Raw genomic sequence first — 14,968 nt, 5'->3', positions numbered from 1 at the left:
CGGGGCGGTGCTGCTGCGCGGCTTTGCTCGCCCCTGCGCTCGCCTGCTGGGGAAAGGGGAAGCAGGGTCCCTTCCCCGAGTTTAGGGGAAGAGCCCCGGGGCTCTTCAGAGCAACGGCAGCTCTCTTGTTCGCAGCCAGGTTGTTGCGCTTTATGCCTTACATTTCTTCAGTTGGCTTTAGCTCAGGGCAGGTGCTGACAGAGCTCTCCTGTGTCTTGAGTGTACTTCTAGTTGGCAGCTCAGCTAGCTCTGAGGGAGGGTATTCTGTAGGTGAATGTGTCCTTGCTCAGCCTGGCTGTTTTTCAGCTCAGGTGCTTTTCTGTGATGATTTGTGGAGAAGTCAGTTCTTCCTAAATACTGCTTTATCCCTCTGCATTTGTATACTTGCTTTTTAGGGTATGACTTGATGCCCCTTGCCACAGTGGCACAGAATCACAAACAAACTGAGCTAGGTTGCCATCAATGAAAATGTTTTAGCTAACATTTGTGCAGGTAGAAATGGCTAGCATAGAGCTGGAAATTCCAGGGTGAGAGGGGTTTAACCTATATTGTGCAAATCTTGCTAGTGTCCCGTTTGCAATTTCCCCTCCTTGCAGGGAAGCGTACATGTTTTATCTAAAAAAGGACAAACGTGCTATTCTCAGGGTGTGAAGTAACATTTGTGTTTCACTGACGCGTGTCTCCTTATGATGTAAAAATAAGTTAAATCATGGCCTCAGGAGACTTGTGGGCAAAACTATTTTTCTCTTTATAAACAGAAGGTGATTTCATGGAGACTTTTAAAGTAGAACAACTTTAGGTCTACATATTGTAATGCAAATATCATTCCTGTCACTGAAGTTTGGTTCGCAAAGTTTATCTGTTTTGATTCTGTTATTTCCTCTTGCTTTTTATTTAAAGCAAAGGTTTTCTATTCCAATCAAAGTGAGAAGTCTCTCTAGGATGTTAATAATTATTTTATGTGATCACCATTACTTTGTTACGCATTCCAGTTAGGCAAAGAATGCATTTATCTCCTCATACGTCACTTAAATACATAGACTTTAAACACAGAAATATGAGAAGTGCTGGGAACTTCTGTTAATGGCCCACCAGCTGCTTCTAGCACCTTTCAGAAGTGCTCTCTCTTTAAGAATCTGATTATTAAGACACCTCAAGATTGGGGTTTGTTTATATCATAGCTAATTGTCATAGGAAGTGAATACTCCTCTACCAAGGATTGCTATTTTGGGCTGCCATATTCATGTACCCTCCACACATGTGAATCTGAAAGCAATCTGAGAAGTTAGCTTTAGAGGCTACTTAGTGATTTTTCACTTCGTCACAATTTGGTGGGGATTTGATCTATGAGGTGAAAATAGATTTGCTTGTCATTGCATATGATCATCTGAGTTGGAGTAATGGATTTCTCTGTCAGTTTTTTACCTAGTCTGTGAACAATGAGAAGTCATGGTCTACTCAGGAGAGGGATGGGAAAGATGACCCAGAAAAGCTGTTTAATTATTATTAGAGACCCTGAATTGTCTTTATGGGACCCACAAGTACGATGGAAAACTATTTATGATCTGTAAATTGAAAAAGGTCTAACCTTTTGGCTTCTAGAGTGAAATAATAGGTAATAACAGTTAATGACATCTGATTCAAATTTAGGAAGTGTTACTTGGTTAAGATGTAGTCTTACCCATCTTACCCAGAGCAGATATACCAGCTTCCTGCAGTATTCTTTAGCTATTTCAGTGGTAATCAGAACCTCACAATATGGTCATAATCCACTATCCCATGTTTGCTCAGGACTCAAAGATTGACACCTCACTTCTCCCAAACATGGTCTGAAGATAGAATCATAGAATAGTTAGGGTTGGAAAGGACCTTAAGATCATCTAGTTCCAACCCCCCCTGCCATGAGCAGGGACACCACGCACTAAACTGTGTCGCCCAAGGCTTTGTCCAACCTGGCCTTGAACACCTCCAGCGTTGGAGCATTCACAAGTTCCTTGGGCAACCTATTCCAGCGCCTCACCATCCTCACTGTGAAGAACTTCTTCCTTATATCTAACCTAAACTTCCCCTGTTTAAGTTTGAACCATTACCCCTTGTCCTACCACTACAGTCCCTAATGAAGAGTCCCTCCCCAGCATCCTTGTAGGCCCCCTTCAGATATTGGAAGGATGCTATGAGGTCTCCACGCAGCCTTCTCTTCTCCAGGCTGAACAGCCCCAACTTTCTCAGCCTGTCTTCATACAGGAGGTGCTCCAGCCCCCTTATCATCCTCGTGGCCCTCCTCTGGACTTGTTCCAACAGCTCCACGTCCTTTTTATGTTGAGGCCACCAGAACTGGACACAATACTCCAAGTGGGGCCTCACAAGAGCAGAGTAGAGGGGCAGGATCACCTCCTTTGACCTCCCAGACATGCTTCTTTTGATACAGCCCAGGATACGGTTGGCTTTCTGGGCTGCAAGCGCACACTGCCTGCTCATGTTGAGTTTCTCATGAACCAACACCCCCAAGTCCTTCTCCGCAAGGCTGCTTTGAATGTCTTCTCTGCCCAACCTGCAGCTGTGCCTGGGGTTGTGCTGACCCTGATTTGTTTGCTTCTCAGAGAGGGGCTATGAAGATATGATACAATGTATCACTGTAGGTTATTTTTATTCTCTTGCCATGGGTCTCCCGTGTTTTTGACTGAATTGCTTCATCCTCTTCCCGTTCTGCGTGAGGTTTATAATCTAGGGAAAGCTTTGTATTATGTTCTGCCTCTGTGCTATTTGTTCTGTGGGCCTTCCACCACAATTATCATTTCTGCAGTACTAGTTTGTAGTCTTATCGGTCTTTTAGCATTGCTGTGTAATGGAGTGGGCAACTAAGCACTGAAGATGCAGTTAGAGCAGAAAGAAGATATTGTGAAAATTTTGTTGTAAAACTAACAAGGCTACACTTGTGAGTATGAAAAAACTTTTTAAACTGTTGGCTGGCATAAATCTTTCTTCATCTTGCAATTGCATATACTGTTCATATTTTTTTACTTGAATTTAAGGCTTCCTTGTATTTGTTTTTCCAAACCAGCCTGTTGTCAAAGCATCTATCTAAGGTCAGGATTTAAAGAAATAAAATGCTTGGTGTTCTCCTAGGAGTCTCCTTACACATTTAAAATAGTTGGAGTATACATTGTGCTTCAAAGTGTGCTCTGTGGGTTTTTCTGTAACTGATGTGACAAGTTGCAGGAAAAACTCCCTGAAACGTGGTGTATTCTCCACTTACTGCACTTTTCCCTGAGGACTGGACAGTAATTTGTACTACAAGGAAAGTATTTGGTTAGGCAAATAGTAGCATGATCTAGGAAAGTAAGTCCTGTGTCGTCCTTCTTTTAAATGGGCATGTTACAATTGAAACTCTTTCTGGATTTTTGTTCTTTGAAACAGTCCTGTTGCTGACTTAAGCTTATTTAGCTCTTCAAGATCCTCTTCCAGTATTTTTGCTTATGAACAGAGAGAGTTTCCTTGGGTCTAAACGTGGAGTCAGTAATTTTATTTCTCAGTTCTTCTTTTAAAAGCATTCTTCCTCAGTTTATCCTAGAAGTGTAAAAGGCTGAGGTAAGAGGGCCTGAGAAGAGCTGGCACAGCTCTGCTGAGGCAAACGGTGTGCCATCAGAGCAGTACTATCTAGGGAATCAACAGCTTTCCTTCCTGCTGGGTGCAGAGGCTACACTGCTCTGGGTGATGTTGTCTCTGGGGATATAAATGGTGGCAGGGAACTTGCAGAGAGCCTGTCAAGTTTGCATCTTTTGCCTATATATTGGAGAAGGGAGGCTGCTTGGATACTTAGTGCCCCTACAGTGCAATGCATGTTTAAAATCAGTGGCTCCCCCACCCTGCATCCCCTCCAAGCACAGCTGCTTCCTTCCATTGAAAGACTGGAGAAGGGCCTGTTTGCTAACAGGTTTAGTTGTGGAAGCTGTGCTCTTTTTAAAAATGCAAGGTAGGATTAGGTCTTCCATTTAATAGAACATTAAAATGCTCTGGAGGCCACTTCTGCTTTCCCCAGTGTCCAGAGGTGGGACTTCTCCTAGCAGCTGCCAGGGTGGGACTTTAGAAGCCCTGGGCCTACCTAGGAGAGTTGCTGCATCATCTCCCCATCTGATGAGGTTTGGCTCAGCTGGCTGTGCTGTTGAGTATGGTCTCCATTCTCAGCAAATAGTTGTGCTGTTCTTTCCCACTGTACTGTGTATGCATCAATATGTGGCACTGGAATCGTAGAATCATAGGCTCTTAGAATGCCAGGTTGGAAGAGGCCTCAAGGATCATCTGGTCCAACCTTTCTAGGCAAAGCATGACTTAGACTAGATGTCCCAGCACCCTGTCCAGCTGAATCTTAAACATGTCCGGTGTTGGGGGAATCCACCACTTTCCTGGGTAGATAATTCCAATGGCTTATTGCTCTCACTGTGAAAAATTTTCTTCTTGTGTCCCATTGGAATTTCCCCAGGAGTAATTAACTTGTGTCCATCACCCTTCATCTTTTTCATATGACTCCACATAAAAAGGAAGTAGAAGTCTCTTATACTCCTCCTTTCCTAGAATAAAACAACTGACCTGAGTTCTGCTTGGTTTTCCTGTTTCTGCTCATGTGATTCTGCCAACTTTGTCAAATGGTGTTCAGCCAGAAGAGACATTTTGGTATAGTGGTGTTCTCACTGGTTTGGAAGCCATCTTCTTTTCACAGCAGTTCTGCACTTAGCTTAAAGGTCCCAAGGCTTTGGGTCTGTTTGTTTGCTTTATGAGTTTGCTGGATCCTCTCCATTGAGAATGCTGACTCCTACAAGCCTCCGTCTGGGGTTCAGGAACTGTATTCACCCAGAAACAGGCAACAATTCCAGTGAATACTGCTGAAGTGCACTGTCCATGTTCTTCATAGCTAGGACACTATCCTGTAACTGATAGAGACTTCCCATTTATGCAGGTAGCCATAACCCTATTGGCTGAGCACAGAGCACATCTCCACACTTCTCAACTTTGCCACTTCCGCTCAACTACAATCTAAAGTTGGTAACTGTATGGTTTAGAGCTGGGGTACAGTAGCCTATACATCATTTCAGCCTTCATTTCTTAATGAAGGTTGTAAGGAAGGTGGAATCTTTGGAGGTTGTTCAATTTTGGTCAAATTTTAATAAGGTGACTACAAAACTGTCATCTTCAATTCTGATGAATCCACTCTTTGCAGATGCTCTTTTTGGCATGCCATATTTTAGGCATTGCCTTCTACTTTAATTAGAAAAAGTCTGTCTTTGTTTGCCTGCTTCTGGATGGAGATGGGTTGGAAATGTTGACACTTTTAAAGAGTCAAACTGGCATTAGATGACAATTTGCTAATAAGATTTAAAATGCTCAGCACTGAAATTTACTATGGGACCAGAGCCATAATCCTGAAATTTGGATATACTACTTCACAGGTGAATGGGAAAATTAAATTTAGACTTAGAAGTTTTCTTAAGATTGGTGGGAGCACTGCATTATGTCATACTTGTTCAATCTCTATGTGAGCATCTCGGCAAGCGGGAAACAGTTTTAAAAGTGCTTTCATTCCAGAGCGCAGAAATGCAGAAGTGTGTAGGTAGGAGCCTAGAGAATTATGGAACAAGTCAATTTTGGTGGGTCTGTTTTGGGCTGCACCACTATTCTGTTAAATCTTTCCCTCTGAAGAGAGAGTTTGTCATGCCAAAGTGATTGGGTAACATTTTTATGACCGTTCTGGGGGAGGGACTCTAATGCAGGCTTGCAAAATGTCTGAAGCCTGAATGACTGAACTGCTGTGCTGTGAGCCCGGGGGCTGGTGTACCATTCAGTTACATGCATGCTTTGCAGGCAGTTTGCTCTCTGCTGCAATGAGAGCCAACGTCTAACACCATGGAAGCCATAGTGACTTCCTGTAAGCATTGTGGGTCCTCATTTAGATAAAGGCCTTTCTTGTTTTAGGTGTGCTATGTCTAGTGTATACTCTGCTTGTGCATGTAATGGTTTGCAGTTGTATTGCAGGGACCATATAGTTACCTAAAATGATTTGATTTCACTTCACCCACAAAGGTGAACCCCCCCTTCTCAAGCTTGTTTGTTTTGGAGGTTGGGTTTTTGTGTTTTGTTTTTTTTTTCCTATGAACATGCTTTAAATCTGTAAATCTCCACATGTGGTTTGTCTCACTTGAAACTACATAGGAAATACTCTTTTTCATAGGAAGGTTGTTGAAAATTAAAGAACTGCTTGTATTTTAGTGGGGTAAATGCGGATAGGAATTCAACCGTGCTTAGGATTGCTCTGTGGCTGTGCACATCTCACTTTGAATATATCTACTATTCTTTTGAAGTGCTTTGGAGCTTCTGACATGTATTATAGGGACAGCCCTGTGGGTTTTTTTGCTGCAAAGCTGTGGGTCAGTTCTTGCTTTGAATTAAATCCTCCTCCCTGTGATCATCTTGTACCTGTACAGGAACCCCTGGAGGATATGATGTGCTGATTGTGTATGCAAGTGACGCCACTGAATGGTGTCAGTACCTCCAGAACCTCTTCCTCTTTACTCGGCACACTCGAAATCATCGGATTCTGAGCTACCAGCTGGAAGGCAAGTCTGCCATCTCCCAGCAGGAGCTGGATCTTTTCAACAGAAGTCGGAGTATCATCCTTTTGCTATCTGCTGAGCTGGTGCAGAGTTTTTATCTCCCTCCCATTCTGCAGAGCCTTCAGGAAGCCTTATGCCCCCCGCACAAAGTAGTCAAACTCTTCTGTGGTGTTACGGACTGTGATGACTATTTGAACTTTTTCAAGGACTGGTCTCAGTGGCAAGAACTCACAAATGATGATAAGCCTGATGCTTATCTTGCAGCTGTCAAGAAGGCTATTTCAGAAGGTAAGGTAGCAGCCATGGAGTTATGCTTCCTGGCCAGGGGTTGAGGAGGGAGATATGTGTATTGTTTATCCTTATTTTAACAGTGGAAACATGTTTTACTGAAATGGAAAACTAAAGAAAATTGCACAACCCTTGTTAATTAGGAAGTTTTGCAAGCGGATTTTTCTATGCCTGGTCCATTGGTCCCTAATTCAGCAGGGATTACTGGTAATTTACAGAGAACTTCTGAATTTGGAGGTTATCATGGGTGCCTGGCTTTGAATGCAAATTAAAAATAAAACCTGAGTACCTTTGAAGTTATGCCTGTAAATATTGAGCCTAGTTGATGGAAATTTTTCTTTTCCTTCAGATTTACATTTCTGTCATACCAGAACCAAAATAAGGTTGTCTAGTAAGTATTCAGTAGCACTGGGCCTAAACTCAGAGATATAACCGTACTGGCAACAGATCAGCTTGTTACTTATGATGGAATGGCAGACATTACCTGGACAATTGCAGTGATGCCCTTAAAAACAACTGAACCAATCCGAAAGTGATCACCTCATTTTGCACTCACAGAGGACTTGCTAGTAGGAGACTACAGAAGCCCAATGTACTGAGTTTCAATTGAGGCTGAACTTTCCTAAACTCTAGGGGTGTGTGTGGTTCTCCATTCTTATAATTTCTGCAGAAATGAAGGTGGATAGCTCTGGGGACTCATAATGCTCAGGATGTTTTATGACACTGCCATACATAGGGGTGTAATGTTCTTTGTCAGCCTTAGTAGCATTGAAGTCCTGCAGTTGCATCTTGGATTAGAATTTGTCTGTATTTAGTGGTATAAATGAGTCAGTGCAGTCGCAGTCTTCTAGTGTGTCTGGTGGTGAGTGCATAAAGGTGCTTTATGCCAGGATAATAATGGCAATAATGACAATGACAGATTTATCACAGTAAAAATAAATTTTGTAAGTTATGATCTTGGCCAAAACAGCCTCCCTGAAAAATGACGATTTAGGGATTGTGATGAAGATGGTATTCTCAGGTAACCAGGTCACAACAGACGTTTCCTAGTACCTTTTCAAAACTTGCATAAACTAAAATTTTCATTTTTCTCTCAAACATCCCTAAATCATCTTGGTTTCCCAATGGATAACCTAGACTAAAGTAATCCGTCTCCTTTGCTTTCATCCTGGAAAAAGACAGAGAACAGTGGCTAAACTTTTGTACTCTGGAAAAGAAAACTGACCAAAGATTAATTTAACTTTTCTGACTGTATCAGATCCTTCCTCTGTGTGTGGGAAAAAATGACTAGGTGACCTCTTCCATCCTGTGATTCTACAGGCCGGGTTTTGTGAATGGCCTCAAATGCAAATGTTCTGATACTTCCCCTGAAGAGAAGACAACCCCAGGTGTACGTAGTTCCCTTTCTGGGTGAAACTGGGAAAACTTTCTTCTTGATTGGTAATATAAATTAGCATCTGCTTTATGGTTTGGTTGCAGCCAACCCCAGCACAAGCAACTTAAAGTGTGTTTGTGGCAGCAGACCTCTGTCATAGAGAAACACAGCCTGTGCTCTGCTCCCAAGACTTCATTGCTAGTGTTTTAGATGAAGGCTTTGCAGTCAGGAGCTCTTAGAAGGTCTCAGTTAAGTCTATTCTGTATGTCAGACTGTGAATTTTTCCCGAGTAAGGTAGCCCTCCATTGCTACAGTACGTAGCAGAGAAAGTTTATGACCATATTTGAAATTATTTGTCTAGGTGTTTTCCTCTGGAAAGAACTTTTCTTCACATGCATTCACTAGTACTTCTAACAGCAGGGTCAGCATACATTGAAAAACTAAGTTTGATGCAAAAATGACCAAACTTCAGCTGTGCACCTTCCTAATAGTTGAATCTTGAGCTAGTGGAGTGTATGACCGAGGACACAGTAAGGGCAAATACTTCTCCAGAGCCTTCACGCTGGCCCTGCTCAGGTTGTGCTGTTGCCTCTAAACAGTTGTTAGGCTGTGGTTTATTTAGTGCATCATGGGAACATGACACCCCCAGACATCATGTGCTGACAGCTATTTTATTTTTATTAGTTTAGTACAAATTCAGAAAGGAGGAAGCACTTATCTAGCCCTGTTGAGAATTGTGTGCTGGCACTGATTCTTGCTTTCTTGTAGATGGGACCTTTTTACAGTTTCTCAATCCTGGCAAACTGCAGAAGGCATGAACGTGTGCATTTACAGGCACTCCTGTTATCTGTGGGGAAGTTTTTCAGGCTATGCAATAACTGTGCTAAGGACATGGGAGTGCTCAGAATGGCACTGTACCAGCCAGCTCAGGTATAATCACCAGCCAGGGTGCAGTGACCAGCATGCTACTTAAGCCCTCTTGTTAGACTTGTGATACCACACCGTGCTGTGCTGCGCGCGTTGGGCTGCTGGAAGTCTGTGCTGCACACTTGGAGTCAGTGACCTTTCTCTTCCTTCTATGTTCTCAGAGCTCGGTTGAAATATGTTTTGTATTATGCTTATTTCTTCTTCTCCAGCTTATTTCACCCCTTACCTATGTTGCCTTGAAAAAATTCCAATTTTCTGCTTTAAAAGTTGATGTTTCCAGAGCATTTGCTATTTAATCAGTGGCTTTGAACTTAATGTACCCAAGCAAACTTGCAGGGAAAAACCCAGGGAAGCTGACATCTGCCTGAGGTTGCAAAGGTGATAACTGAATGTAACAGCAGCTGTGAGCAGTGCTGTTGAAGGACGAGTGCAGCCTTGGCTGAACAGAGCTCTCATGCCATGGACAAGAAAGAAGGATCAGTACTAGCAAACTTCTTGCAAAATGGGGGAGGTCAGGAGTGGGTATAAGGAAGTATATGGTAAATATGGAGGACAGTGGGCAGTTAGAAAGAAGATGAGAATTTTGCTGGCGCCCTGTAGATGAGGAAGAGCTGAGATGTTACTCTACCTAGTGAGGGGCTTATTCTGAGACGCTAGAGACCAAGGCAGTGAGCTTTTGTGGAAGTGAAATAGCATAACAGAAGCTGCATAAGGCATCATTCTCCCTCCTGTACATGTCAAGTAATTTGATTCCTGGCTTTCTTCTGTTGCACTGGTGAAACAACAAATGAAACTTGAGAGCGTATCACAGAATCACCTAGTCCAACCTCCTTGCTCAAGCATGGTCAGATAAAGCAGGTTGCCCAAGACCATGTCCAGTCGGGTTTTGAATGTGTCTATAGGTGGAGACTTCACAATCTCTCTGAGCAACCCATTCCACTGTTTGACCACCCTCAGAGTAACAAAGCGTTTTCTTGTATTCAGATGAAACTTCGCGTGTTTGAATTTGTGCCCACTGCCTCTTGTTCTGTCAATGGGCACTATGGAGGAGAGTCTGGCTTCCTCTTTTTCATTTCCTCCCATCAGGTAAACATTGGTAAGATTTTCCTGACTCTTCTCCATGCTGAAGAGCTCCAGCTCTTGCAGCCTTAAGTTGTGTGAAAGATGCTGTGGTTCGTTAATCATCTTTGTGGTCCTGTGCTGGACTCAGGCTGTAAAGCTAAAGTAACCTTGGAATAGGCTGTTTAGAGTTTGGGGTCAGGTTGGACAGATGCATGAGATGTTCTCAAGTATGTCTCAACCCAGGGGGATGAAGTGATAATAGTATGTGGGAGATTACCTTCAGCCTGACACCTCTGTAGTTATTTGATTGCTAGCTTTTGCTTGTCACTGCCATTTAGGGCTAGAGCCCTAAATTCACAATGCATTTTTAAGTTTGTCAGGAACTTCTTTCCTGTTATTCTGGAAGCTAATGTTAAATGATCTGTTCAGTGGTGATCTGTAAGTTCTTATTTGTTATGTATGTCAAGATTTCTGCTAAAAGGCAAGTTTTTCTTGGAGCTGGCTAATAGTCCTTCATTAAAGGCTGTCTGTTTGTTCATTTGATTTCCCAGACAAGCTCTGTGTTAGGCCTTTAATGCAGTTATGACTTTCTGCTTTACCATGTACCTATTTCAGGACACAACTACAGTGAAATCCAGTGTTATCTGTTATGTTAGCCTTACACTTGAGATGTCCCGAGGAATGACAAAGCAAATAGCATATCTTAGAAAAATAGTCCATGGCTTTTGTGGATAGATTTGAACTTTACTTTCTTTCCCTCCCTTAAAGATATATTCACTCACATTGAGTACTTCTATGGGCAACTTTTCACTAGAAACCGCAAAAGGCACCAGATAGTAACAGAGCTGCACACCTTAGCATAGGACAGTGGTGATCTTATTTCACAGCAACAATTCATTGAGGTGTGGGTGCTTTGTACTCTATGGTAGCATTGGTAATTATTCCTCTGTCAGTAGCAGCTACTATTATGCTGTGTCTGTTTCTGGCAGGTAGCACTTCAGTCAGAACTGCTCTGTCAGCCTAACACTGTGACTTGCAAGTGAGACAATACTATAAACTGGGAGCTGCAATCATCCTCTCCACAGCTCCATTCTGTCCCTTATGGGAACATGTTCCTACAAGATCGGGTACTGTAGTGTGATTTTCAGTGCCTATGGAGTTTGCTGTTGCATGTGGTGGAGGCAGAACAGGGCCTCAGTGTTCTAGCAGCTCTTCCCTGTGGTGCTTGTTTTATTTCATAAAGCATGGCCATTCAGAAACACTGGATACAGAAAGTAATCCTTCTAGAAAGAGGCATGACACAGCCAAGTACTTTACAGGAAAGTTGTGCCACCCCCTTAAAGGATATAACCTGGAAATAAAGCAGCCAAAAAGAGTTCTGCAAGTTAATTTGACATCCCTGGTCATCATTTTAGAGAAGGATCATGAAGCTATGACAGATCAATGCTTCTATGAAACTACCTCCTTAATATTTGGCCTTACAGAAAATGGTGCTCTGGAACCTGTTACATTGCTAGAGAGCTAACACTGCACCTCTGGGGCTCCGGCTTGTCAGCACACCCAAGTTCATGCAGCTCTAACTTACTGCAATGTTTCCCTGGTCCTGCTGGTGTCTCTTTACTTGTTTGTATGATATCCTAGAGGAGACCCTAGCATTGTATTTTCCTCACAAGCTGTTCTGTTCAAGCCCTTATTTTGTGGTCCTACGTCTTAACAATGCTACCAAAGAGTTTTCAGTCCTGTGCATGCCATTCTCTGCAAGATTCATTTTCGCCCTTAAGAGGTTCTAGAAATTGAAAATTGCATGTGGATGCCTGTGACATCCAGGTTCGTTATCTCTGCTTCATCTTCAGATGATGAAGCATTCTGTTTGGATGAATCCAAACAGAATGAAGAATTCTGTTTGGTTCAGAAGTACAGTAAAAGAAGAAAGCTGGAGGTTGGAAGAAACAAGAATTGGTGTGCAAACCTAAAGGCACAGAGAAATGTAAAGCTGGGGACCATTTATTGTTTTCTTCTGGCTCTCGATGCTCTGTGGATGAATATGTTCTGAGTAGTCGTATCTCAGAATTACATCCAGCGTTTATTTCTGCCAGCATATTAGAATGGTCCTGAAGACTTAAGGCAGCATGATTGTTTGCTCTACTGCAGTCCTCCCTCCCTCCCTTGCTCCTTTCCTTCCCTCTTTGAAGGGGCAAAATGAAGTGAATTCTTAAAACTGTATTTTTCTTTTTTATATTGTGTTGAAATAAAAGATATGCTTCTTTGACCCTGCTTTTTGAAGAGGAACAGGTGAGGTATTAGTCAGCCCTCTGGGTGCGATGAGAGTCCGCCTCATTATATGGGAGCTCTGCAGCCTGACTGTGTCTCACTGCCTGTCAAGGAGAGGAAACGGTGATGCTTTTGCACAGGAGTTAAGGTTGAGAGAACATAATGGTAGCACACCCTTCCTTGCAGATGCTAGTTATAAATGACTGGTGCTGGAAGCACAGAGACTTCAGAGAGCTGATTAAAGCAATGAGAGAAACCTTAACTAAGTCCCCAAGTGATACAGAGAGAAATGCATGAATGACCTTATCCGTCTGTAGCAAACAGGATTGAGCAGTTGAAGTAGTCTTCCCAGTTGCAGGATGGATGCATTGTTTTCCAACAAAAGGTGCTTCATAAAGTCCCAGTTTAAGCACATTAAAAGCAATACTTCACGGCTTGTTTTTCTTGGCAGTATGAGATTCAAGCAGTGCTAGCTTTCTAGACAGACGCAATGAAATGATAGCTCGGAACTGGTAAAGTATAGAAACTAGTGTGGTTGGGGGCTATCATGGACTTCATGCATATTGTGAGTACTAATCTTATTTCTTTGTAGCTTATAGTTCTAATAATCTCCCTACGGGTTGCTTTAAGGTAGTGACTAAGCCTTATTCTAAGTACCTTCCGATGTGAACTGCAAGGCTTTAAAACACCTGCTTAAAAGAAGAGCCCAGTGACCATCTCGGATGGCTTCTTCCAAGTTTGGAACAGCTGAAGTAATTTCTTTGCAGAAGTATGTGGTGAAACCAAAGATGCTTTACAGGCCAGGTCTGAAGAGATGTGTGGGGTAGGCTTCAGGTTGTTTCAAAGACCTTTGTGGTGCACTTGTACAGTTGTTTTCCTTTGAGGATTGCATTTTGTAGGATTTTCATGGCTGTTCATTGTTACCACAGAAAAATCTTGATGTGTTTCTCAAAAGTGACTTGAGAGTAACAGTGGATCCTGAGTTTTCTGGCAGAAGTTTCATAAGGGACACAGGCTGACCTTAGCATGGACTGCTGCAAAAGTGGTCTGCCTCATTCTCTACCTTTCATGTGGCTGGAATATCTGCAAGGCAGACTATTTGAAGGTAAGGGAGGGCAGGACTGCTCTTTCAGTAGTAATGTAGCCTTAGATCTACTGAAGCCACTTGTAGAGCCACACCTGCAGTCAAATGGTGATCTGCTGATGGTGATGATCTTTCCAAAGCAGCTCACCAACCCTCTTAGGTGGCATTTCAGCTTTGGGGACTTTTATGTGGACAGTCTTTTCTGTCATGCAAATGTTACCCATTGTGCCTAAATTGAAACAAAGAGATACTGCAAGGCATAATTAATCAGCAAGTTGGTTGTTCATGTTACTTGCATGTGGTTGCTCAGGAAGACTTGAATCGGTGCTGGATGTAAAATGTGGGTCTTGGCAGTCTCAAACATCAATAGCCGTGCATACACTTCTTCAGAATGTGTGGAGCTATTCCTGCCCCTCTTTCTTGAGATTTTGGTCATGTATGCAGTGTTTGTTTTCTGGGTGGCCAGAACCCTGCATCTTCTTCAGAAGTCCTTTCCTATCTCTGTTCTGGTCTCGTGCACCCAAGCTATTTCTTTAGATTTATACACTTAATACTGGTCACAAATTGACCAGTAGGCCTGTGAGACCCCCAGGCTGTGAGCTCAAACCATAGTAGACATGCCAGACATGCTTTTGGCTTGAGGCAGGCATAGTGTTGTACATGTTTGCTTGAATCTTAGTGAAAGAAGAAGCTAAATGGACTTTGCATTTTTAGCATGTTCTAGATATGGTCAGATAAACTATGTTATCTCTGTTACAAGAGATTTCATCCCTAAGCTGGAAGCTACTGTCTTTGCAGTAGGTATGAGTGAAATGTATAAATGTTTCTTCTCATCCTGAAGTTCAGGGACTGGCAGCTTAGCTTACACCCCCGCTGCCAGCTGCTGAAGCAGAGATCCTGGTCCTGTGTCTCACTGATGCAGCCAAACACGTGCTCTGTTCCCCTGGTTCTGCTGCGTGGGCTTCTGGTGAAATTAAAGACAAGTAGAGTGATGTGATGGGCACAGTTATATTTTAAACTGCAATAGGTCTTTCTGTTGTGAACATCTGTCCCCAGATGAATGCACAGATTTTATTGTTTTTCGTTTATTTTATTTTTAGCTCAGCTCTGGAGTCAGGTGTGTGTTTGAGCTGAAACAAAGTCTTTTCTGGACAAGTAACAGTACTGTAGGGGCAGTGTTGGTGCTCACTTTATTAGGTAACAGAAGAAGACATACCTTCCTGTTCTCTGCCAATTCCCCACCTGCATGAGGGTTTTATTTTACCACTGTTTTCTAATGCCTGGTATTTTTTAATAGTTTCTCTTCTTGCTTTCTCTTCTGTGTCCTTTCCACTTTTGTGGCTTTTCAGACTTTCT

At 42.7% G+C, this 14,968-nt stretch overlaps 1 protein-coding gene across 1 annotated transcript in view; it reads left to right on the top strand.

The window, feature by feature from the left end:
- Positions 1-6,476: 6,476 nt before the first annotated feature.
- Positions 6,477-14,968, top strand: part of PIK3AP1 (phosphoinositide-3-kinase adaptor protein 1) — a gene marked incomplete at both ends in the record, with an annotated part of 26,647 nt that continues 18,155 nt past the window's right edge. The window contains one exon of the mRNA XM_010013269.1: positions 6,477-6,893. Within this exon, the coding sequence (XP_010011571.1) occupies positions 6,477-6,893 (417 nt within the window). The remainder of the gene's footprint in view (positions 6,894-14,968) is intronic.

The sequence above is a fragment of the Nestor notabilis genome, unplaced genomic scaffold (assembly GCF_000696875.1).
Source record: "Nestor notabilis isolate BGI_N333 unplaced genomic scaffold, ASM69687v1 scaffold28910, whole genome shotgun sequence".
NCBI lineage: Eukaryota > Metazoa > Chordata > Aves > Psittaciformes > Psittacidae > Nestor > Nestor notabilis.
This window is presented reverse-complemented; position numbering and strand designations above follow the sequence as displayed.